Source organism: Chinchilla lanigera, unplaced genomic scaffold (assembly GCF_000276665.1).
Source record: "Chinchilla lanigera isolate Chin_1 unplaced genomic scaffold, ChiLan1.0 scaffold00035, whole genome shotgun sequence".
Classification (NCBI taxonomy): domain Eukaryota; kingdom Metazoa; phylum Chordata; class Mammalia; order Rodentia; family Chinchillidae; genus Chinchilla; species Chinchilla lanigera.
In genome coordinates, this window is record NW_004955436.1 from 9,962,932 (window position 1) to 9,990,301 (window position 27,370).

Here is a 27,370-nt window from a genome sequence, read left to right on the forward strand (position 1 = left end):
AGAATTGTCAAAGGAGCTGCTCCGTTTGCAAGCAGTAGGGAGTCGGTACACTGGATTTATACAGAAGCATTCCGGAGAGTGGCTACAGACAAGTTCAGAGGTACACAGGGCTCTGCTATAAATGTTCAGATTACAACGAATTTGGCTACTAAGCTATAGGCAACAGGTGACTCACAGAGGTCTTTACATAAGAAAGCATCACAGTCTTCAGGAAGATCATTTTAGTGTCTGTGTGTAGAGGAATGGAAGGAGACTCCTGCAGAAAGACTAGTTAGGTTGCTGTTAATGTCATTACAGAGTAAACATACAGCATCCGTACATACACATCAATGTCGAATGAAGTTAAACTTAAGCTAGGGACAGATATTTAATAGATGGAACATAGAATCTTAAAACATGAAGGTAGACATATTTGCTTACAAACTACTTTCAAACATTTTCTGGTTTCTGTAGAAAACCTTTTATTGATGTTAGTTGCTGTTTACCCACATAGAAAGAATGCCAGAAATTTGAGGATTATAGAGGAACCTGAATTAGACACCAGTATTTTCCTGGTTGGTCTTCATGAAGTCAGTCCATAAAGGAGAAGCATGTGTGGGAAAGGCGGACTATTTGGACTTCATGAAAAGAAGTCACTGAGTGAAATGGGAAGGATGGGTGTGTGAGTAGTGTTCAAGAGGCAGAAGGAAGCTTCTGTCTTTTCCAGTTCGTGGTGGCTTATGATCTTTTGGGGACATCTGCAGAAGTGGGTAATTGTCAGAGTATGTCACACCTTCAATTCTAATGAGGAACCCTTTCTTAAAATTGAGATATTTAGAAATGAGTCACAGGGTTTGTGAAGCTGGAATGAAAGTAGGTCTGTGAGTGCGCGCCTGAAAGGAAAGGGATAACACGATGGTATACAGCTGAGAAAAGATCTAGAGGTAGTAAAGATTTCCATTTAGGGTAGGGAGAGAAGGGAGGCAGGTCATTAGTAGTAAAATTATTTCTCATTTATTCTGAATGACAATAATTGTGTTGAGCACTAGCTGTGACATTCAGGTTCCAGGCATTCTTTTCTTCACTATAAATTGAAAACTTGAACTAGGTTTCTTTGAAACCTACTTGTATTTGCTATCACAACACAACTTTCTACTTCCTCACTGAGAGAAAAGCCACTTAAGGAAGCAGTCTTTGTGGGGCCACACAGCAGATCACTTACCACTGTGCTGGGTGCATGTCTCAGTTACTTTTCTCTCACTGCTGAGATAAAACACACAACACCCAAAGTTAAGGAAGGAAAGGTTTCTTTAGCTTGCAGTTTGTGGAGGTTTCAGTCTATAATCTGCTGACTCTAAGATGGGTTAGCATGGTGAGGGGCAATAGTGCAAGGTGGCAGAGGACAGCAAAAGCAACAAGATCCCAAAAAGGAGGGAGGCAAGCCTCTTTTCCTCCCTTATTTTGTAAGCAGGCTAACCCACACCCCCAAGGGCGGGTGTAGCCCTCACAGCACCTCCCTGCCCTCCTCTTGCACAGGCTCAGGATGTTTACAAAGGGAGGACCCTGGCCTCTTGCTGAGTCATGTATTTAAACTTCTAAACTTCTCAAATTGACACACTATATCAACCATTACAGTGCATTTCTCAGCTACTCCTCAGGAGTCCTTCAAAAGACAATACTAAGGCACTAGATTTGATGCTAAGTCAGAGCTCTTCAGTAACAGAAGATAGAAGCTAGACTAACTGAAAAGTTGCTCAAGTGAAATGAAGTCCCGTGCTAAATGCAGACCTGTGGATAGTTTTGTGGAATTCAGTGACATCCGTAATCCAGCACTTTCTTTTGCTCAGTTTCTCCAACTTTGAAGGAGACTGAAAAGACAGTCTCTCTGTAGTGTATAACCAATGTTTTCTTATTTGGTTTGAGAAATATCAATTTAAAATTTTATTGGTACAGGTATTGAAAATTTATGAAAGCCAAATAATAAGAAAAAATCTTACATACATATGCATTAAGCTTCTATATGTTTTTCAAATTTTATGATAAAAATTTTCCTGCATGCTGAAAATTTGAAGGAAAGCTATATAGTTCATTATATAGTGCACACAATATGCTCATAACCTGGGTTCTTTTTTATATTCAGTACTGAGAATTTAACGGAAGTTCTGCAGAGTGACTCACATCCCTACTCCTTTTCTATTTGGAGACAGAGTTGCTAAGTTGCCTATCTTGGTATCTTCCTGCCTCAGCCTCCAATTGTCCTGGGATTATAGGAGTGCACAGCCATGCCTGGCTACCATCTGGATTCTAGTTTAAGTTTGTGGCTGATTTTCTTTGTTTTACGTCAGTTCCCCTGAAAATATCCAAGAATTCTTCTCAATTTTGGAAACAAAGTAAATGGTATCTTATATTTGTTATCATAAATATCAGTAATGAATTCAATATCAATGCACTTTCTTTTTAAGGTAAAGTTTACTTTTTTATTCATTGGGGGTAGTAAGTGCATACACTTTAATGATATAAATTACTATTAGGAATACTGTCACACTAAAAATTTCCTTTATGACTATTTTAAGGTACTTTCTGCCCTTAAAATTGCAAAGGTAGGGGGCTGGGGATTTAGCTCAGCGGCAAAAGTGCCTTCCTGGCAAGCGCAAGGTTGTGAGTTCGGTTCCCTGTACCAGAGAAAAACCAAAACCAAACAAAACAAACAAACAAACAAACAAACAAAAAAACTGCAAAGGCAATCATAGTTTCCCAATTTGTTTCCTCTAAAGATCAGTAGTGTCTTTTCAGAAGGATCATATGAAGGAAAAAATAGAGCATGTATCCTTTTCACAATGCTTCTTTTATTTGTAATCATCTACGTTACTGACTGTATCAGTACTGTGGTTCATTCCTTTCTGATGATAAAGAACATTCCACTGTATGAACCCCTCACACTTTCTGACTCAGTTCTTTCTTTGATGGAATCTGCCCTGATCCCAGTTTTGGCTACTATCATAAAATTTTGTATTCATGTTCTTGCAAACAGCATTTTGTGGATATATACTATCATATCACGATTATTTAGCCATGAGAGGAAATGTTGGTCCAAGGGCAGGTCTAGGTTGAAATATATAAAAATAGCCTAATAATTTTATAAAGTAGGTGTATTAATTTACACTACAAATAGAAGTAGAGTGATATTTTCTGTTGCTTCATCAACTGTTTGAACATTGTTATTATCAATCTTTTAAAATCTTATACCATATAATGTAAAGGCTGTTCTAAACTCTGCAAATACATAGGGTCTCACATGGTGATTCCTCTACCCTGCATTCCTTTACTATAATTTCCTTATGTGTTATCTCTACAAACATTGTAATTTCATCAAAGCAACATTGGAATTTCTACTCTATTAATATTGATTTTACAGACTTCAAGGGGAAAAAAACAAGCTATTAATATTTCTACAATTTTTCTTATACTTTCTTCTATTTTCTGCAACTTTTTATTAATCATGTGCAGTAGAATATAAAATTCTAGATATTTCATGTTTGTAATTTCTATTTTTTTCTAGTCAGTTTTATTGTCTTTATGAGAAATTGTATGTGTACATTGTTAAACATTGTTAGAAAGCTGATTTAAATATTGATGTAGCCCAGTGTCTGGTGTATCTCAAATCTTTTGATATTTTTCTGTATTAATTGCATTTTCTTCTAAGTCTGCTTTACATTTTATTTTTCATATATGTGTGTTATTCTTTTTAAAAAATATTTGTGGACTGTAATTTGTGAAGGTTATAATGTAGCGATTCTGGATTCTGTTAGGTTCCTCTGAATAAATTTACTCATGTGAAGAATACTCACTCACTTTTTATTTATTTATTTATTTGATATTATTGCATCAGATGGTTAACTTGCTGGGACTGAAACTCTAAATTTTTATCTTTCTTGCATAATCTTGGGCCGGTTAATGTAGCCCATGAGTACTTGGAATCTGCCTAGGGTTTAGGGATTTCTGGCATCCATGAGCAATTTAGACAGTTTGTGCACAGAATTTAAGGCTCCTTTTCTGTGGCACTTTTCACTCAAAGATTTCTCCCTTCACTCTGCAGCTACTTGGGCTGTTCTTAGCTCTTCCATCCAGTAAAACCATTGATTTTTACTTGAGTTTTTGCCACCTAGTATTGTGAACATGGGACCTTTCCAGTGATGCAAGGTCTTTTCCTTCTGGACATACACATTTTTCTGCCTTACTGTTTATTAGTGGTTGCTTAGATTCAATGAAAGCTTGGACGTCAAGTTATTCTTCAGGCACTGCTGGGATATATATTTGATACACTGGGTTTAAACCACATTATCACTATCCATATTTATGTGTATGTTGAGAGACAGAGAGAGAGAGAGAGAGAGAGAGAGAGATAGAGAGAGAGAGAGAGAGTTAGAAAATTTTTAGCTTTTATCTGTAGGAGTTTTGCTTCAACACAGATGACACAATTTTAAAAAGGAGAGCCGAGGGTTCATGCTTAAAATCCCCGCAACTTGGAAGGCTGAGATAGAGGACTGTGAGCTTGAGGCTAACCTGGGCAACTTATTAAGACTCTGTCTCAAATAAAATAAAAATTAAAAGAAAAGAAGACCTGGGAATGTAGCTCAATGCATATGATCTGTGATGCCATGGGTTCAATCTATATTTCTTTAATGTTTTCACCATTGCAAACCAGACTGTGGGATGTTGGTGACACCCACTACCAAAATAATTTCAGCTTCTATGAATGCGCCATAGCATTGGAGGAAGAAAATGTATTATAAATATGTCCCAATGAATACAGTGAAAATTTAGTGAATTTTCTGAATATTTGCCTCACTATAGAAGAATTTCTATTTTCCCCCTGATTTGAAGTTACATATTCCAAGATTGTGTAGTTAAAGAATATATTATAGAAAAATATTATTTTATAAACCATATATATATATTCTAATCTCTGATATAAAGTGTGACCATAACTTTGTTGAATGTTTGCATAAAAATATTTTGGTAAAAGAAACATTGTCATCAATGTCCCTAAAATACTCCCCCTGGCTTTAGGGTTTTTTGTTTGTTTTTTTTTGTTTTTCTCCGGTACCGGGAATCAAACTCATGACCTTGCACTTGCCAGGCAGGCGCTGTGCCGCTGAGTTAAATGCCCAGCCCCATCCACCTGGCTTTAAACACATTTACCTCATCAGTCTTTTTTTTTTTTTTTTTTTGGTTTTTCTCCGGTACCGGGAACCGAACTCACGACCTTGCGCTTGCCAGGCAGGCGCTTTTGCCGCTGAGCTAAATCCCCAGCCCCAAACCCTACCTCATCAGTCTTGCTGAAGCAGTTCTGGAAGTCTTTGCGAGAGCATTTAATTGCATTGTTATGCATGCGTTGATGTCCTGAATTAATTCAAAACCTTTACCTTTGGGATCCTTTTGACTTTGGGGAGGAGCCAGAAGTTGCATGGTGCCAGATGCAGGGAATAAGGTGGATACGGAAACACTGTAATTTTGATTTGGCAGAAATTGCCATACCACAAGGGGTGTGAGACACGAATCATATTCGACCATTTTGCATGCACATCGTTGTTCAAGTGCTCCCATAACCCCTTCCAGTGTTCACTCACGCTAGGGTTCCTGGGCACAAACTCAGCTTGCACAATTCCATCAACATCATAAGTCACAATCAATATCACCCTGATATTTGATCTTGATTGATGTTCTGTTGTTTTGCACAGGAGGACTGAATGATTTCCACTGGAAACTCTGAACCTTAGTCTCAGGATCATGACAGTAGTCCTAACTTCATCTCCTGCAATGGCACTTCTTAAAAAGCTGGAATCTAAGCATCACAACTGAGCGACCCCAATGAAGTGTGTTGTCTGTGACCCAGGATTGAAGGCACACTTCCAAACACACCTTCTCTCAGCCATAGGGCACAGCGGACTCACTGCACAGAACAAGTGAAAACTTGCTGCACACTGATACTGAAGTTCAGTGCCTCACTTTTCAAATTGAAGGTCCCTGCTTTCCTGGTGGATGACAGCTAGCAGCAGCATTTACTGTATTTTGTGTTCCATAGACACCATAGAGAGAATAAATATTATTTGATTTTGTTCAGATTTGGTTCTTTATAAATACAAATTTAAATACACTTATTTAGTCTAGGTTTTATTCAGAGCAACTGTCAAACACAGTTTTATGGATCATGAGCCACTGGTTCTTATGTCATTAACAGTAGAGTGCTTCCAACTGAATGGAGGGCTCTCAGTCAGCGCTTCGTAAAGGTTCCTCAGCTACTCGTAGTTCACTTGTATTCCTAACGTTTACGTAATCTTAACAAGTAGCCCATGTCGAATGTAGCAGTAAATATTGTTATGATGCTTTTGAATGAGAACAAATAGGTAGAGCCTAATAGATTTAGCAAATAATGTACATGGGTTGCAATCTATAATACAGCATGCTGACTTCAATAAAAGCTCAGATATTGACTGACCCTTCCAACTTGTCATTAGTCACTAATTGGGAACCTATTTTGACCAGTACACTTTACTGATTTTTAAAAATAAAAAAATAGTGAGAACATTTCATAAAGCACTTGTTTCCTAGTCATGAAGCAAGTCAGTTATGTCATGAAAAAATTAATTTTGAGTAAATGATCAATACTTGTACTAGAAAAAAATCGGTAGGATTGAAAGTTACTAAATATAAATTTTATTAATTATTAAATCGAGTTTTATGAGTAGAAAACTCTGTAAAGCAACAATGGAGTGGTGACTGGGCAAGTTATTATTTATTTTCCTAAACATGTAAATTAATTAAAGATTGTAGAGGACTGAGTTTTGACTTTTCATTATGATCTGATAAAAGTCTTCTGAGCTTCTGATAGAGCTGAATTCAAATCATATTACCAATTCTAACTTTGTAAATGTATCTTCTTTGAGTTGTATTGTCTTCATCTGTAAATTAGAATTAAAATTTACACAGTGGGAATCTTGGGGTATTAAATTATGTGTAGAAAAATGAAATACCTTTTGAATCAATGTTACTCTGTGTATGTAATCCTTTAATATCATTTTGCCCTCCTTCTTTTATTCCTGTGGTGAAACTGGATGTAATCCTAAGTCTGTATTTGCTAAACATAAAGTAGACTAATTTTGTTTACTATTTTCCCTTTTGGCCCACTTTCGTAATTACTTAGGCCCGAGAGAGTACATCTGGGCACCTCAAATCAGGTCCTGGGGGGTATGGGAAGCAGGAGGTGCAGTCTTCTCTATCCTGGAATCGGGACTCGGGGTCATAGTGAAGGTCAGGGCAAGTCAGCAAAGACCACAGAGCAGGCAAATGAACAAAGACCCGGGAAAGGGTCAGGTATGTGGACAGCTTCCAGGGCTGGGCCCGAGGGAGGAGCCTGGCTTGCTTTGCAGGGTTGGATGGGGTGTGATTACCTAAGCCCATCTGACTTGGGAGCAAAGTGATAGAATGAATTTTGCCTTTATGAAAACAGGATGCCCAACATATCTCCTCCGTCTTACTACTAATTTCTACACTATAAAGTTAACTTCTAAAGAACTGAAAATAAAGCTCAGTAAAAAAAAGTGCTAACAGTGAAAAATAAGCTGTGGTTTGTGTATGCATACATGCATATGTGTGTGTGTGTGTGTGTGTGTATTTATACACTGCATATATGCCATTATCTATATTCTTTCACCAATCTAAATGCGTCTGCCATTGCATTTATGTCTCTATAATTATATGACCTTCTATGTTAGGGCAATTAGATGCAATTACTCACAGTTGCTTGACATTCTCATATGCTTTCCATATCAAATCCACACTTCCACCTCTCTCTACTCCTGCTTGATATACAGTTTTTTGGTTCCCCTCTTGTTTTCTCCTAGATGAGCTTTTATTTCTTCTTCAAAATTTAGCTCGACAGCACTTATAAATAATCCCACAGTACTCATTGCCAAATCTGTTTTGCTTGGCATAGTATGAGCTCAAAACGTATTAGATGGCAGGTCAGTTGTTATGTCACTGTATAGACGACAGTAAAGGGCAGATACTAAACATATCTGCAGCGAAATCGACTTGAAGTAAAGAATTCCCTTGATGTGAAGTACGGTACCTGGATTGAATTCCCAGAAGGTACAAAAAGCTTCTGCACCCCCAGAGAAGAAGGGCATCTGGGATTGTATCTATGGAACCACTTCTATTGTATCTAAGAAAGAATGTGTGGCATGTAGCCATTGACTGCCCTGGTGACTTGTTCTGGAAAGACATGGCTATGTATTGTGTTTATGTGGTACCAAAGGCAGTAGAGAATGATTTCCCGAAATCTTGCATCATTCTGTATTTTCTTAAGTTTGAAGAGGAGGAAAATGTGACAACTATTTATATAAATGATAATCAGAGCACAAACTGTTGATGAAGAACATAGGTGCTTAGTTATTCAAAAAATTTACATGTGATTTTAGTCTAATACTGAATATAAAGTAGCTTAAATCAAGATTCAGTAAGATCCTTTATCAATAACATGAAAATTTTTAAAAAGTGTCTGGAAAACAAAACCTTCATTCTAATTAAACATTAGACTTTAAAAATTAAAAAGACAGCCTTAGATTTCATTTTAAGACCCAGAAAGGAAAAGAAAAAATCATATTCCTTGGGCTATATGTAGTATTTATGTGGTGTACTGAATTAAGTCAGATATTTACTTGTCACTAATTGCTTCACTTTGGATTAATTTAATGCTCTGAAAAATAGCCTACCTTAATTAGTTTAAAATACAACAAAATCACAGAGGAAAAAACCCTGATGATCCATGCCTGTGATCCTGGAAATCAGGAGGCTGAAGCAGGAGGACTGCCAGAAGTTTGAGGGAATAGTAAGTAGAACACCAGCCTGGACTATGTAGCAAAGCCCAATCCTGATCTTGAAAAGCAAAGAAAGAAAGATAGAAATAATAAACAATTAATAAATTAAATAAAACAGAGCAAAATCATAATTTTGTTTCCGGCTCACACACTTTCGTTTTTCCGTGTTTTTCAGGTTTATTCCCTGCTGTCCTGAATCTTGCTTCCAATGCACTCATCATGACCAATGCCACGTGCGGTGAAAGAGGACCTGAAATGTACTGCAAGCTGGTAGAACATGTCCCTGGGCAGCCCGTGCGCAACCCCCAGTGTCGGATCTGCAATCAAAACAGCAGCAGTCCACACCGTACGTATTTTACATGGATTTATATGGCACTGGGTGGGATCTACAACGGAGAGATTTGGGCACAAGTTGCACTAGGTCCAGAGAGCTTGCAATCCCAAGAATTTCTAGAACTTTTCTTTCATTGAGTGTCTTCGCGATCCCACGGTCATTCAGCAAATGTTTCATGTTGGAGTCGCTTATCTGTACCAGGCGCAATGGTCGGAGAGGATTGTCCACCTGAAGGCCTGTGGCAGCCTCTGGATTTACTGTCTCCAGGAAGGGCATTTAAAGATGTGGTTATTCACCCGGGCTTCAGTTGTCCTTGGTTGTTTATGTGCTAGGTCCTGTGCTTGAGATCCAAGAGGCATAGGCTTGGTTCTTGGCATCCATGAGGCAACCAATAGGCAAGATGTTGCCTCTTGCTCTCTCACGCGGCAGGTTCACAGGAAAGAATGAGCACAGGCTCCTGCAGAAGGGAGAGGAAGTTCACAGATTCAGTCCTGGTGGAAGCGAAGGCTCACCGGAAGTTAGAACCAAGTTGGCAACCGTGGATGAGTAGCAGTAAAGCAAGGAAGGGGGTGAGGGAGGGAAATAGAAGAAGGAACCTTAGGAAGACTGATCAGAATAGACATAAACCTTACTCTGGGAGCTAGAGTCAATTCAAATGGACTAGAACTAAAATTGAAAGAGGGCAAGCAGAGAGAAGACTGTAGTGGCAAAGGATGGACACATTGTGGAGGCTCCTGTAAGTCATAGGAGTGTTTTAAGGAGAAACTCCATGCAAAGACATTTGCCTGCCTCTGTGAAGCACACGGAAAATTTAGACTTACTCATGAATTCATTCAGTATTAAGTGATAGGTAGCATGTAGATTCTATGTAAATGACGAGGTCATCAAAGGATTCCTGGAAAAAGGTGCAGCATATGCTGAGAAAGTACAAGTAAATTAGACTAAATAAGGGAAGGCCATTGTAAAAGGAATAGCACGCATAAATCTTGAAAGTTTGAAACAGCAAGACTTATTCAGAGAACTCTATAATTTAATTTAACGTGTAAAGAATTGGAGTGGCCACAGGAAGAATGGTACTAGATAATTTTAGAGGAAGATGTGATATAGAGATATATATTAGAAAATTATTGTATATATTGTCTACCTATATTTATGTATGTAGTTGTATATAGGAAAAAGCTAATAAAGTGAATATTTAATAGCAATTGTGAAAAGTTATAAGAAAAAGACTCATAGTTCATATTGTTTTGAAATTTGCTTACTTTTGCTTTTCTTGCCTTTTCTTTCTTTGATAGAATAATTTTTAGAGAAACAAAATTAAGAAGTTATATGAATTTCCCATATATCCCCCTGTCGCAAGAAATGCACTCTCTCTGCCATTACCAATATGCCCCTCTACAGTGGTAACTTTTCCTTTTTTTTTTTTTCTTTTTTTTTTTTTCTGGTACTGGGAATCGATCTCACAACCTTGCACTTGCCAGGCAGGCACTGTGCTGCTGAGCTAAATCCCCAGCCATACAGTGGTAATTTTTTAACAACTAATAAATCTTTGCTAACATATTATCACCCAAAGTTCATATAAGGGCTCACACTTGGTTGCATAAATCTATGAATTTGGACAGTTATTCTAAAATGTACCCATCATTCTTTTTTTGGTGTTTGTTTTTCTTCCGGTACCAGGAATCGAACTCACAACCTTGAGCTTGCCAGGCAGGCGCTGTGCTGCTGAGCTAAATCCCAGCCCCTCTATCATTCTGGTGTTGTGCAGCAAAGTTTCTTAACTTCTTAAATTTTAAAATGTATAAAATGAAGAAAAGTTTCTCTCAAAATTTGCATGTTTCAGTTACCTAAAGAAAGCTGGAAGCATTGTGGAGTTTTCTTAGAGCCAGGTAAGAGGAACAAGGCATAATATTCTCTATTGTGATTAATTTAGGGACACAGAAGTTAAAATGTTTGAAGACACTCTATTAATAATATTAATAGATTGATACTTTTATGCTTAACTTGATAGTGTTGTATATCATTGAATGTTGGCAAAAAATTAAGACACCTAAGAAGGCCACTGTCCCACTGTCATAAACCTGTGTTAATGACCGGTTAATGTCAAGTAGGTCAGCATAGGAAATAAATTCCGTGTTTTGTTATTTCTTATATGGAATCATAAGAGCAAAGGACCTGTGTCAGGGCCCTGGGAAATATTACAAGTTAAGGAGAATTGTCAAGTGGAATCCAGGAAGAGAGTGAAGAAAAAAAGTATTCAGCAAAAGATACCAGAACCAGGCATGATGTATGTGAGGAAAGAAAGAATTTCAAGGAAGAGTAACTGCCACTGTTAACTGCTTATGGGGAGCAAGACACATATATTATGGGTTTCCCTTGAATTAGACACCATGGGAATCTATGGTCACCTTGTTAAAGAGTTGAAAAACTAATATTAAAGTAGGAGAAGGAACGTTGTATAGAAATATTCACTCAAGGATCTTTGGTGCAAAGAGAATAGAGGATATTGGCAAAGGAGAATGTGGTGCTGGGAAGGTTTTTGACAGGCGGCTTGAGCAGGTTTGGATGCTGAGGGGAAAGCCCAACACAATGGAAGACAAAGTGTTCATGGAGGTGACATTTCCTTTGAGGTAAAAATAGGTGAACCATTAAGTGTAGGTTAAGAAATAGCTTAAATTGGGGGCTGGGGATTTAGCTCAGCGGCGAAAGCACCTGCCTGGCAAGCGCAAGGTCATGAGTTTGATTCCTGGTACTGGAAGAAAAGACAAAAGAAGACAAAAAAAAAAAAGAAATAGCTTAAATTATGAGATTCATAACTTTTAACTGAAAAGATCAGAAATAAGGAAGAGGATGTAGACCAAAAAAGAGAGTAATTGGTAAGAAATTATTCAATCATCTAGACTTCTTTATTAAGCTGTTATCTTGGTTACTTTTCTCTCATTGCTAAGACAAAATACCTTACACCCTGAATTAAGGAAGGAGGGGTTTATTTAGCTCACAGTTTGTGGAGGTTTCAGTCCATACTCAGCTGGCTCCAAGGCAGAGTGGCACATGGCAAAGGGCAACAGTTCATGGTGGTGGAAAAACAGCAAAAGCCACAAGAGCAAAAGTCAGGAGCAGGAAGGAAGCCTCTTTTCCTCCTTTACATTGTGTGCAAACTACCCACCCCAGGGTGGGTGTAACACTCATGTCCATAATTCCAACATTGGACCATGAATCAATCATAAACTACAGAAGCTTCCCCATGACTGCATGAGGCTTTTGCGGGGGACACCCAGACACAAACCATAACAGTTGTGAGTCTGGGTTATTTGCTCAAGGAACGAAACAGAAACCTAGATTAGCTTTTTAGGGGAGGAGAAAGAGAAACCTGAGCTATGCAAAAGCAAGGTGAATGTTCCATGTAGAGTAGACTAGAGGGAGAAAATATCTGGACTGATCCTCATGGCATATTTCAGAGAAAGTGGAATAAGGTGACAAGAAAATTGGAGCAAGACCAGGAAAGAAATCAGTTGATAGATCTGAGTTTAGATTCATTAGAGAAGAAGGATGGAGAGAAGGAGAGAAGGATGGAGATTCATTAGAGAAGAAGGATGGAGAGAAACTGCCAGTTCAAGGACTGGCAGAATTAATGATTTCTAGCATGACACAGGAGTAGGGGAGTGGTGGGTTGGGAGGTGGGGGAAATGTGTAGCTGTAGATGGATAGGAGGAGAGGGAGAATAGAAACAGCAAAATATATTGAATAATAAATGCACATGCATATACCATATATGTTTATAATGTTATAAACATTAAACAAATGTTAAATATGATCATGTATATTATAAAATGTTATAATATGAGTATATATTATATAAATATACACATATATGTAAATATATTTATATTTATACAAGAAAGGAGGGAAGGAAGGAAATGTATGCTATCACAGAGTCGGACAGAATAATGCAAGATTGGAATGGAAATAATAAAGTGAAGACTTCTGTTTGAAAAAACAGATAAGATGCACTTGTCAAATTGAGTCAAAGGCCCATTCTTTCAGTTATTCCCTTCAAAGTTCTGAATTTAGCATCTGTTGCTACTCAGTGGGAGGTATGTATATGCATAATCCCACCTCATGTAATTATATTGAAGACTGTGTCCATTAATCTTGCTTGTTAATTTGATTGATTTAGACACTCCCAGTGGTGTGATTGGCTGTGAGGATACTCGGCTCTCTTATAGGTTAACCCATTGATAAGCTCATAACTCAGTAGGCTTTTAAGAGGGGGGCCTAGTTAGGGGAAGTGGGTCATAGAAGCATGACCTTGGGGATTATGCCTTGTCCTTGCCCTGCTGCCTTCTGGTTCTCTCCAATGTACTCTGCTTCTTGGCCACCATAACCTGAGCATTGTTCCTCCATCACACCCTTCTTCAGTGATGTCTCTGCCTTAAGGTCAGTCCACCATGGACTAAAGCCCCTGAAATCATGAGCCTCAATAGCCTCTTTTCCTTTATGTTATAAGCATCAACTCTTTTGTCCCTGCAATAGGAAAGATCAATACAAATACAGAGTGAATCAATTGTGTCACTAAAACATGATGCATATGAAGATTGGTGTCATTTCCCCCTTTTGTATACTTACAGTGTTTTTTAAGCTGGTCAAGCCTCAGTTTGCTTTATTTTTAAATGATCTGGTTCATTAAATTTCAAAATCATGTATAGTCACTGAAAACCTAGAAGGAATAGAACCCCACAATAATTAAAATTCAGCAGTAAACCACTTGAAAGTATTTTCATAAAAACTGGAGCAATAGAGAATAAAAAGTCTGCAAATTTAATGAACTTGTAGAATACATCTGGAGGAGCTGCCCTGAATTACTACAGAAAATGATGAAACTTGAACTTCTGACTGTCAAGAGATTGTGCTTCCCGATAAAAACCGGCAGTATGAGGGGTTTACCTCACTGATTCCCTAGCCAGTTTTCAGTCATAGCTGCCCTTGGGCTGACTTGTGTAGTTCATCCCTGTTGTGAATATTATGCATTTCTCTCCCCTTTTAAATATGGGAACTCTGCCAACAATTAGTATGTGCAAATTAATTATGATTACATTTTTATAATGGGGATTATGGTTAATTGTTGATTCATCTCCCTATTCTCCTTTTCATGACTAATTCTCATATCAATTTGACCTGAGGTGGCAGATATCAACTTTTCCAATTAGCTCCTCTCACAGTTTCCTACAAGCCTTGAATCCACTTGGTAATGTGATTGTGTGTGTGTGTGTGTGTGTATACATGTGTGTGTTTTTATCATATGTTAAACCTGCAAACTGTGTGGAAGATTTAGAAAAATGTCTGGGGAGTTTTCCTGTGACATTTACTTTTTTCATAAGTGACTCCAGCAATATTTCACTTATTATTCTGACTCCTAATGTGCCAGTTTCAGCACCCACTCACCCAAACAGGGGCATTTTTTTTATATTTAGTTATGCACTTGGTATTTGCTGTATGTATAAAGATAACACTTTCCTAACTTAAACAGAATGTATCTAGCACTAATTATTAAATATATTCATCAACTTCACTTTTCAAAATGAGACTGGATGCCTCATCCCAGTGAGCTGTTGGTGAGATAAGACTTAATATAAAATAAGTTGTGTCCAGCTGTTTTGCATTATTAAATTAAAATTTTACCAATAAAAATGAAATGTTACCTTGTCTTATGCACTCATGTCAAGATTTAGGTTTAAATATCATACCATAAGTCAGTCAACAATACAGTTTTTATATAGTTAGTTGTAGGCTATAAGACATTATTTAAATGAAATTAATATATAATAAAAATTTCACATATCTAAAATGGCAAACCTATTGAATGTTCAATTTGTCATAAAACATTTTCTCTTAAAGATAATTTTATTTTACTATCAGACTCGTTGCATGGGGAATTTAGCTTCACTTGATTTTTATTATTTTCAAAACTTTTATTCAGTGTAAATTTTCTCTAGTTGTGATTCAGAATGGTGTACAACTTGAGCAGATATATAATTTATTTTGCATGTATGCATAGTAATGTTTAGATTGTTAATAGTTTCAATATTCTTTGTTAACCCTATGAGTAAAGGGATCCCATTCAAAGATGTTTTTGCTGGTCAGTGGCAAATAAAATAAATGAGAACAGCATTCTACATTTTAAATGTAAATTAAAAGGATTTATGTCAAACAAATGTCCTTTATTCCAACATTATGTTTAAAAAAAACCTCATGTTGGATTCTAAATGTGCATTAATTTTTGATTTATAACATGCTATATTAAATGGTAGTAAAAGTAGATCTAGGGTTACTCTTACTAGAGAAAACAATTTCACAAATCTCTGTCATGCATTTTGCTGCAGTCTTAAGCTTCTTCAAGTTAGGCATCTAGACAGCACTGCTTGAGGTGGAGTTTTCTTCTTCCTGTGTCTAGGACGTCACAGAATTTAAAGAATTGGACCTTGGTCAGTTAAGTACTAAATGGTAGAAGGAGGTTGCTTCTTACCTGCCAATCCTCATAGTTCAAATTTTGTGGAAGGGGACAAAAAAAGAGTTAATATGTGCTGTGTACTTATACCATGAATATAATAATTGGGTACTATAAACATGTATTAATAAACAAATTATATGTCATTTAATTCTTAGACTCTATTGTCATCAATCAAATATATGTCTGGATTACTGAATTATGTAGGGAAATTGAGAGGCGGTCATGGCTCTTCTCCGTGATGTGATTTATTCATTATTTGAGGCATTTTTTAAAATTATAAAACAGCATTGTGTCCTAACCCAAAAGGTTAGTCATAGACCATTCCTTTGAAAAAATTTTTCCCGGGAATTAATTTTGTACAAGTTCTCAGGATTGACACTCTAAAGCATAAACCATAATTAGCAGATGACACCAGGGAAGCTCAGCTCTACATGGTTTGCATGCCTAAGAGCAAATGTGCTAACTTTCAAATGAGCTGTAAAGAACTTGGATGCCCTTTTCAGGACAGCTCAGGGAGCAGTAGAGACATCAACAACAACCTCCGTTCCAGCCATGCTCTCCCATCTGGAGGCTGTGCCTGTTGAGACTGAGAGGAGGAGGAAAGAAACAGAACTGTGTTGCTTGAAAAGGAGAAACAAAGATTTGGGACGTCAGTCAATGAGGGGGAACTGAAAGTTATGGTGCTGTTGAGAGACAGGTGGAACTGAATTGGAGGAGAGGGGAATCTCTGCCTTCTGAGGCTTGTGGAAAGGACAGGCACCTTAGCAAGGGACGCTAGGGTTCTTTGTGTTTGTCCATTCACACTTTTCTATCTCCCGTCTCCCTTTTAAATCTTACAATACGTTCTCTTCTCACCTTTTGGGAAGATAGGAGAGAGGACCTGTGGGGTTTTTATTATTGTTGTTCTTTTGTAGGGTGGAGTTTTTTTTAATTTTCCTTGCTTGCTTGTCACTATTGTCTAGATACTTTCACATTCTAGACTTATTGATTATGGGGCTAGGCAAATCCTGGATAGGAGCCTCAGGGTATCTTTCATTGTATTTTAAAATAGTATTGGAAAAATAGCAAGTTAAAGACTTATTGGGAAAAAAGTCCCATAGGAGGCATGTGACAGCATTTTATATTAAAACCAGATACCTATTGGATTGCCCAAGTCTTGGTAATAAAAAATGTGTCACAAGAGCAAATCTTCACGTACATTTCAACTACCATTCAGGATGCTATGTTTCTGTTAACAAAGTTGATGGCATACTAGAGCTGTCTCAGAAAAGATTTTGCTTTTAGGAATGATTGACACATCAATTGGGTTTCAATATTATTTCTTCACACTTAATTTCTGTACTTATCTTTAAAGTTGCCCAATTTACTTGATGGTTGGGAGCCTGAGTGTTTTGCTATTTCCTACTACAGTGTGTAAGACTCTAAAAAGTTGTCATTAAAAGAAATTCAGTTGAATATATGAATTGCTCTCTTATTAATGTTTGATAGCCACAGGAGGATTGTTTTAACTCAGTTTTGCTTTTCTTCTTTACAGAAGCAACTATAAACTAATCCTATGATTCTTTCTCCTCCTTTTCCACTCTGCTGCTGCCTTGATAGAGAGACACCCGATTACAAATGCTATCGACGGCAAGAACACTTGGTGGCAGAGCCCCAGTATAAAGAATGGAATCGAATACCATTACGTGACAATTACACTGGACTTGCAGCAGGTATAGTCCTCTTCCCATTCTCCACTTTTGAAATTGTATCTTGCATTTGTTATTTGTTTATTCAGTCGCTTCCAGTTGAGAAGATACACTTTTTTATCACCCTCACTTAGTTTTCTTGATATCACAAACAAAGCATCCTTTGTTGAGGACATAATCAGTTAGGAATATTTTGCACTTCTTTCCAAAATACAAGGAAAGTGCATCTATGTGAATGGTTTAGAAATTAACTTGGAGCTTAATCTACATGAAGTATTTGGAGTTAATGATGAAAATAAGGATAAACAAAATTTTATAGAAAGAAGAGAGTGCCATTTTTAACTGCTGAAACATTGCAGTGTTCCCACTCTGCTGATGGTGTGTGCTCTTAAAGGTTCTTGGATAACAAGGCTCTTGAGTAAATTGCCTCTCATTACTGAGTTGAGCAAGCTGTGACAGTTGAGTCTCAAATTAAACTTGGGCCACTAAACAAGGCAACAAGCCTTGTAGTTACATAAAATTGATGCTGGAAGTCAGAGTTTGTGTTGCACAGCCCTGCCTGCTTTCTATGCTTAATTTTCTTCTTTTTGTTCATAATGGTCAGGCCAGGCTGCAGTTATTCATCAAGCATCAACATCACCCCAAATTATTTAGACCTAGAAGTAGATTTGGGGTAGCACTTGAAAAAAATGTTCCCATATTTTGTAGTTATTCCAAATATGAAGTTTAATTGACCAAAGGCTGAGACTGGCAACACTGAAATTAGATGAGCTCTTGATTCGGCCTGTTTCTCCTTCATGCTCTGGTATCTATATAGGAAAGACCCTCAGCCACCCTGGACCACTGTGGAGACAGAGCAACAAGAGTGTTTAGAACTGGGCAAGGGGAACAAACAAGACAATGACATATCTCATACTGGGGAAGTCATGGCTTTCAAAGGTTGTCATAGTATGGAGAAGCACCAATCAGTGACCCCAGACACAGGAGAACAACCTCCCTCCTTCAGGTTTTGGACTGTTTTGATGAGAACCGGAGACAGCCGGTTGGAGAGTAAGCAAGCTGGGCTCCTCAGGGCCTCAGAAACTGGGTGTCATAAAGTGCTCAGGGCTGCAGCTAAATACCAAGTTGTATGGATTTATTTCCAGCTATACTGATGTATGGCAGCTTAATGTCAATCCAGAGTTAATGAAATTCCCCAGGAAGTCTCAGCGCATTGTTGGGGAATGACGAAGCAAACTACCACACTGATCAATCATGCTTTAGGTCAATTAATCCTATGCATGGATTCCCTGGAGATCCCAGCCTCAAGATGGACTTTATCCCTACTGCATAGAGGCAGCTCGGTCCCTTATCGATCACAGCGGTTCTCTCCTTTCACGTGATCATTGCAAGCCTGCCTTTCCAATCAAGAGCGAGTCTGCTGTCCATCGACTTAGGTCATCTCCTGGGATAGGGAATCAATAAATAGTGATGGTTTATCGCTCCGGTTTACTCTCTACTTATTCTTTTAGACTGTGCATGAAGCCAGAGAATCAATTATTAATATAATTTGCACAAATCACTTAAGCTACCCTTTGAGCTTGACCACAATATTATTTATTTGTTATCAAACATTGCAGGATATTTTCTTGCTAATTTACAGCTGGGCAGTGCAATCAGAAGACTTTGGTAAATCATTTCATTCTGACTTGCCTGCCATGAATTTGGTAAGTCACAGAGCTCACCTGAAAGGCCATTTTTTTTTTTTTTCAGGAAAGACAGTTATAGTTTCCTAAATTGGTTTTGCATCCTCATGCATCCATTCCTACCTAGTATCTTAAAAATTATATGGATTTGTTTTTCTGTTTTATCTTCCTCTCATACAGTGTAACAGCCTTAAGATGAGTGAATATTCTAGGGCATCTTTTATAGTTCAGTCATCATGATGAGTGGTAGTGTTCTGTCCAGAATGAAGGTTTCCATGATGCATGTGTCTGGAATATGCCAGATGGAATGCTATGTAGTTTAGTCAAAGGTATTGTATTCTAGGTTAGTGTCCAGCCATATCCGTATTTAATTTAGACTTCACCTCCTTCTTGCAAATCAGCCTACCATGTGCTTAAAATAAGATCAACACATCATCTATACAGTGGAATAGATTCTTACTTCTACTTGACTCAGGATTTCAATTCAGTGAATTATTCAATGATATATGAACTCAAGCAGGTTTTATAAGAAGATTTTGTGATGGAATTTGTCAGACCAAAAAGGGCTTCACACTTCCGATTTAGCCTCCGGTTTTGGAATAATAAACGGTGGACACACTTCTTCAGCTATGCAGCAAGTCTATAGGAAGGGATATTCTAATATTTTAGCAACAGATAATATGGACATCCTTTGTGATGCTACTCACATCACGCAATAATCCTGTAAGGCAGCTAGCACTGTAATTCTTATTTAGTAGCTGATGAACATCGAGTGTAAGTTAAGTGACCTGGTCCTCTTTACAAAACTTAGTACAGGTAAGGATGAATTTCAGCCTCAACAGTATGAATCCAAAACTCAAACTATGCCAATATTTTCTAACAGGAATTGTAGGGAGCTTATGAGAACTTTTTACACTATATTTTTGACGGGTCCATACATGGTTTGGGTTAAAGAAATACCTCATCATAGTTTCTTTCTTTCTGCGGAGAATATAACCAACATACGCATTGTCATGAAATAAGACTAGATCTTTCCTTTTCTAGTACACAGTGCTAGGCCTCTAAAACAGCATCACTTCTGTCTTTCTACTTACAGCATGAAAAATTAAGAGGTTATTCAGCATTATGAGGTATAATCTGGCCGTGAGTCAAGGGAAGTAATCCTGTCAGGAAAACGCAAATATCACCAAATGTGTGTTTGTCATTGATGCAGTAAGAGGTTTAACCATCTATTAGTTCTCCTCTTCATTTTGAGATGTATGATATTTGACTTGTGCAAGTCTTTTTGTTGATATATACTTAATTCATCTACTTTTAATTAATTACTACTTTAAATATAAACAATAATCATTAGATTATCTTGATTAAATCATCACAGATTATACTGGAAAATTTCTTTCCCATCTTATCACTCAAAATAAGCACTAGGAAAATATCTTTTTCTAGAGGAAAGTAGTTCTTTGTTTTGTAAGCAGATTGTTCTTAGGCATTTATTGCTAAGAGATTATTAACTTCTCCAGATTCTATTTACTCAAACATATCTTGAATAGATGATTTAATCATGCTGTGTGCCTCACTATCTAGATGAACAGAATAAATATCATAATGTCATGGCAAGTAATTTGAAATAATGATAATAGCAGTATAATAACTAAATTCCATCTGGCAATTATGGCCATTACTGGGACCTAAAATCAACATAAACTTAAATAGAAGTTTAAATGTTCTAGTGATATACACACAAAAAGCCAATAACATGGCACGCAAAAACAAGTGGCAATTTAAAAGAATAACAGAGACTCAAAAAATAGTAAAATGTCCCAAACTTTCTATTTTAATCTTTGTCCAACAAGATATTATGAGAATAGCATGGCATTTTATATTATTTTATGAAATTTTTAATATGGACTTTTTTGTTTGTTTGTTTTGGTTTTGGTTTTTTTCCAGTACCGGGAATCAAACTCACAACCTTGCACTTGCGAGGCAGGTGCTGTGCCACTGAGCTAAATCCCCAGCCCCTAATATGGACATTTTCTCAGTCCTGACTTTTGATTTGTTTAGGGGGAAAGCTGATTGGTATAAGACAGAAAGCACAGAGAAAGAGCTTTTTCAGTAGACTTTGTAAACAAATTTTGAAGCAATAGTCACGCCTGGATAATCCGGGAGTGCTGTGGAATTAGTTACACTTATGTGTAGTAATATTTTCCAGTTTAAAGAAGTCCACTTCTATTCCTGAGTCCTAAACATACTTTTATTAAATAAGATTTTCTTAGAGTCAGAGGAAATATACCACATGTCCTTAATGTAATTGTTTCATCCAATGGTAGAGACATATTTAGTGGAGTGTGTTAACAATTTTAAAAAATAATTATATTTAGAAGGAGGATGAATTAGCATTTCTATATACATATTAATATACTTTTACAATCTATATGGTTAGCATAGACAATATTTTTCTTAATGACTGAATGATTAATATAGTGGTTGAACCTATATCTAATGAAACAGCATGAAATACATTGAAGTATTTCATCTTTCATTTAAATGTAGAGTGTTTTTTTATACTGAAAGCTCATTGTTCTCTCACATAAAATTTTATTTTTTTCCACATTCTTCTTTACTTATTCCTATAGAAAGAATCTGTTGTTGAAGTTCAATTTTTAGACTATTTTATAATACTTGTTATTAAACAAATTGCTGCTGAATGAGTAATGTGTCAAGAAAACAAATTAAGAAGGACTTTAAAAATATATCTTGAAATAAACAAAAATGAACAATGTTACATTGTACCAAAATTTAGGAAATACAGCAAAAAATTTCTAAGAAGAAAATTAATAACAGTAAGCATCTGCATCAAAACAATTAAAATTTTCAAATAAACAACCCACTAACACGTGGTGTGATATTTTATATACAAAAAAACCTTAAGAAAAATATGTGAGAACTAATAAATTTAGCATAGATGCAAGTTACAAAATTGACGTAAAACGTCAGTAGCATTTTTATATACTATCAATGAATTTGAAATAAAGATATCAAGAGAAAATCATTTGCAATAAAACAAAACGTTATAAATAAGTTAACCAAGTCTATATACTAACTACATGAAACATAAATAAAAGTGAAAAAATGTAAATAAATGGCAACTACCATGTTCAGAGATTGAAAAAAATATATTATGAAATTGCCCATGCTTTAGCCCAAGATCGCTGTTAAAATTCCAATGATATTTTTATAAGAAAAAAATTCTCAAGCTTCTATGAAACTACAAAAGACACTGAATAGTCCAAGCATTGTTGAGCACAAAGAGCAAGGAAGCAGCCATTATACTATTCGACTTCAACATTTACTACAAAACTATAGCATGAAAACAGTATGATACTGGCATAAAACAGAGTAATGGAAGAGAATATAGATAGCTCAGAAATAAATTCACATATTTACAATCAGTTGATTTCCACCAAAGCTGCCAAGAACGCACATCGGGATAGAACAATTTCTTCAATAAAAGGTGCTGGAAGACTGATTGTCTGTGAGCAGAAGAATAAACTCTTGCCTTATAACATGTGAAAAATTCCACTCACAATGAACTAAAGTCTAGAACTTTATAATTATCAAATATACCTGGAACAGCACCAGGTATGTAGAAATTACACACATACTTCTAACCAAACTATGGGTCAAAGAAGAAGCACAAAGGAAACTTTTAAAAAATTAAAATAATGAATAGGAAATCACAAAATACCATAATTTATGGAATGGGTCCAAGTCACTGCATAGAAATATGTTTATAGCAAATCCAGCATTAATTTATTTTTCTTACTAAGAATCTAGAGAAAAGATGACCAAGGTAAATCCAGAAGAAGTGGAATAAAATAGTAAAGATGAGGAAAAAGATCATTAATATGGAAAATAGACTAATAGGAAAAGCAAATGAAATTAAAAGCTTGTTTTCTGAAAAGAGCAGTAAGCTGAAAACAAACAAATCTACATCCAGAGTGAGCAAGAAACAGAAAGAGAATATTGATAAGGCAGGAGAGACTCCATTTTTCTGTCTTTAACTCCATATTAAGAGAAGTCACTTAAAATTCACTTAAGCTATAGTTAGTCACCTTAGTTAGTTATCAACTCAGTGCAAAGTCATAAGGTGGAAACTTAAATCAACAGGGTAAATTGGGAATTGGGCTAAAAGTTAAACTGCAATAGTCATTTGGAGTTTGGTTGTCTGACCTGGGAGATGTAAACTTTTTGATAATTGTGGGACATCCTTGTAAGAGTCCCAAAAATGAGGTAATGGTTACTATAGAAACCTAAAATGTACTTAAACTGAAAGTGAGACCCAGATCTGTGTGGACATCTTTGGCTCCTGGTTAGAGACAGACCATTGTCAACAGGCTCCAATAAAGCTTTGTTTGTTCAAGAAAAAAAATTATAAAAAAATAGGGGGCATATCTCTGTGACATCCATCTTGGCAATAATATTTTGGAAGTAAGTCCCAAAACACAGGCAACAAAATTGAAAATACACAAATGAATTACATCAAATTAAAAAACTTCTACAATGCCAAAGAAACAATTAACATGGCTATTCTTCAAAGCCCTGAATTTCTTCCTGGTACTTGAAACATTGCCAAATTGGTGAATAAAACTGTAACTACAGAGGAGATAATAATACGTACTTTCAAATGTACTAGTAGGTACACCTTGTTTAATGTCACAGTAGGATCTGTCATTAATAGAAAGTCTGTCATCCCTCTGAATGAATTGGTTCTGACTTTCTAATCCTAAGGGCAACAACCAACTTTAGCATGTGTGTCGGGCAGAACATCAGTCTCAAATGCCTTTCACTGGTCTCTCTTTTCATCTTCTCAACATAGCAATCACAGCAAACCTAGAAGCACAAAAGCAGGTCCGCTAACACGATCTAGAGACTGTCTCTCACATTCATTTGAAGAGCATGATGACCCACGAGGCCCTATAGGACCTTGTCCTCAGCTCCTTTTATTTGTAGCTGTGTCCACTGATCTCCACTCCTTACTTGACCAGCTGATTGGCCCTCTGTGCCTTGACCTCTGACCTGTAGCACCAACTCACCTCATGACCTTGTGCTTGCCCTTTCTGAGGGGTGCAGTTATCCTTTTTCCTCCTACTTGGCTTGTTCCCTCATCTCCTTCGGGTCCTTGTTGAAGCATCACATTCCAGGAAGGGTCTCTTTGAAGTTTCTATTTATGTAGCAGCCAATTACTGTACCACTTCTCTGCTTGATTTTTTCTCCCCAAAATATATCACCCTCTAACTTTCTGTGTATCTTTTATTATCTATATCGAATCTTTATTTTCACTTTCTAAAGGAAATTTCATGAGCTTGGAGATATTTGTCCCTTCAATTTTTAAAATTTAAATTGAATTTATTTTTAACTGATACATTAAGAACATAAAAGCTGTACATATTATTGGAGCATCATGTGATTTTTTTCAATTGCTGCTGTTTTTTAAATTGCTAAATTCTAAGCATTTAGAATATTGCTCAGAATTTAGAGCAGTAGTCTCAAGACATTCAGTAAACCACTGAATGACTGAATGACACAAATCACCAATGTGTAATGTAATCTGATTCAATCTGAGAATTAAAGAAAAGTTTGAATAGCCTCATTGTATTTCTTATGATAAATATGCTGTTTTCATTTACTTGCTTTTAATTGATGAAACTCTCTGTAAATCTCGGGTTAAATAAGGTCGTCATGGTCCATCCGAGGTGCTGTTGTATAATTCTGTAGATGAAGTGGTTATCAACAGCAGGACTTTATTCCTTATGCTTCCAGAGGTGGACAACCTCCTGATCAAGACACAGACAGGCTGGATATCTGATGAGGCCTTGCTTCCTGGTGCAGAGATGGTCACCTTGCTGTAGCTTCACATGACAGAAGGGACAAGCTGTTTCTCTGGGGCCTTATTCATAAGGTGTTCACTCCAGTCAAAGGCTCCTCCCTCAGGAGCTAATCACCTTTCCAAGCCTCACACTCTAGTACCATCAACCTGTGAGGTTTCAGACCAACCATGGAGTGTAGAGAAAGCACGAAGTGAATCTTCCCACGAATCCCCTTTCTCTGCACAGTGTGAGCCTCAGTCACCCTTGTCACTCTGGGTGTGACGTTGCCACAGGTGGGACTTTTCTAGTAAAGGAGGTAACTTATTCTAACTGTCCTTTTGTCTCAGAAAAGCCTATGACAAGGTTTTTTCTTGCAGTTTTATTGTTTCCAAGTTGGGAAAAAAAAGTAGGCATAAGAACAGGAGTAAAGAAAGCACGGTGCTGCCGAGCTATTGTTTAAACGAGATTGGGACATATATTTTGATTTAATAAATGCTGATACACTAAAATACAGCGGCATCATGAAATGTAAACATTGGAAGATGCAGATCCCAAGTCAAGTTGACAGCTCTGAAAAATTGTCCTTGAAACCATGGAATAACTTAGGGGAGTGTTTCTTTCAAAGCAGGACAACAGTACCTAAGGAAGCGATCTGCTAAAAGACTGTAGGAAAGATCTGTTAACATTTTAAATCACACTAAGTCTGCTATGGAAAGCCTGTGTAGTATTTCTCAAAATAACTGAACGTGGTCCATTTTCACAGCTGTCTGACGGTTTGCACACATAAAGCAATAGCTTTCCATCCTTGCGGTGTGCTTTTGTGTATTTTCTCATGTTGTTTTTAGACTTTCAGTTGATACTTATTATATATTATTTAGTTCATACTTATTACTTATATATTATATTTATCTATGTCTTAAACTTGTAACATACCTATAAACATTCCTATATTGCCTATAATTGTAATATGTATTTGTATATTCATGTGTGGTTCTTTCTGGAAATTGAGTACACATTTAAGTTATATGATAGGATATGTGTTTTGATTCATAAATGAAACCTATTTTAAATGTTACCCTGAGTTTCTAAAATACTAAAAGCAGGAGAAACCAGGATGAGGCTGAAAGGAAAGGAGGAGATGTAATCCTGGCCCAAGTTCCATTTTCTGACCACTGTACCCTGTATCAGTAAATTTGCCTGAGTTAAATTGCCCTGTTTTATATGTCAGTGATTTGATCATCTGCAAAATGAAGCTAATAGTACCAATGTATAGTTAATAGGGTTATCATAAGGCTAATGTCATGTAAGCAAAAGCATAACACATTGCTAGACATTTAGCTATGCTCAGTAAATAATTCTTATTGGCCTTCTACACTGAATATTATGTAAAGTAGAGCACATATAGGTCAATTGTGATGACAGTAATGTAAAACATCAAAACAAAAATTAGTATAAATGCAAAAGCAGTTTAATTGCTGAGATAACTGAGTGATACAGTGGACCCTTGACTTACGAATTAAATTTGTTCTCAAGGGCTGGCTGTAACTCAAGTTCATTGTAAGTCAAGACTATTTTCCCCTTAAGAGATAATGGAAATAGCCTTAATGCGTTCTGAACCTCCCAAAGCACCCCTTAACTAAACATTTCATAATAAAAAGGTTGTATAACGTGCACAATTTACCACAAACTCCAATAGTTTTCCTACTACATTCTCCACAAAAGTTATACAATGTACCTAGTGTACCAGAAACAACAATTTCCTACTGTACTTGCTGCACAAGGTGACATCTTTGACTTGAAGGGAGGATGAAGCGGAAGGTGGTTATTGTTTGGAAGAAGAGTCCCCTTCCATGAGAACGTCAGGAATCTGGCTCTCTGTGTCCTTTCTCTCACTAAGAGTCTGTAGGACCTGCCTCTGGCCTCGTTAGAACTCAACCTTTACAGAACTAAAGACTGGTCTAAGGTTGCCCGTTCCTGTCTTTCCTTTAACTCTTCTGTAGTACGACATAACACTGTCATTAAGCAAGTGAATGCAATGACTGGCTTTTTCTGTCGGGGTGGGTCTTCTCTTCAAGTGTTTGTAGCTCTGTCCACTTTTTCAGGATTTCCTTTATTTCAGAAGAACTTTGCTGCACTGATTGTTGATACTCCCCTCCTCTTCAGAAAGCCCCTCAGCTGCCGTTCTCTGTTACCCAGAAGTTGCTGAAGCTCCTCTGACTATTCCTCCACCAGTTCCTCAGCATCAGCTCTGTCTACCTGCAAGCCTGTGGACTCTGCTATAGTGACAGTGTCATCAACCACAGTGTCAATTCAAGGCCCCAGGCTCCTCTACACAGCTTTCAAAGTCTCTCTCCAGTGTAATTTTAGGCCATACTTTCTCCCTGGCAGATCTCGGTGTCCTTAGAGAGACAGTGGCAGGATTTCTCAACC

The 27,370-nt window shown here is 36.9% G+C and overlaps 1 protein-coding gene across 4 annotated transcripts in view; it reads left to right on the forward strand.

Moving 5' to 3' along the window:
• The window catches only part of Lama2 (laminin, alpha 2), a 570,325-nt gene that overhangs the window by 133,155 nt on the left and 409,800 nt on the right, over positions 1-27,370 (forward strand). For all 4 annotated transcript variants that reach the window (XM_005389182.2, XM_005389183.2, XM_005389185.2 and 1 more), the window contains exons 2-3: positions 9,034-9,204; positions 17,300-17,412. In XM_005389182.2, the coding sequence (XP_005389239.1) occupies positions 9,034-9,204; positions 17,300-17,412 (284 nt within the window). The remainder of the gene's footprint in view (positions 1-9,033; positions 9,205-17,299; positions 17,413-27,370) is intronic.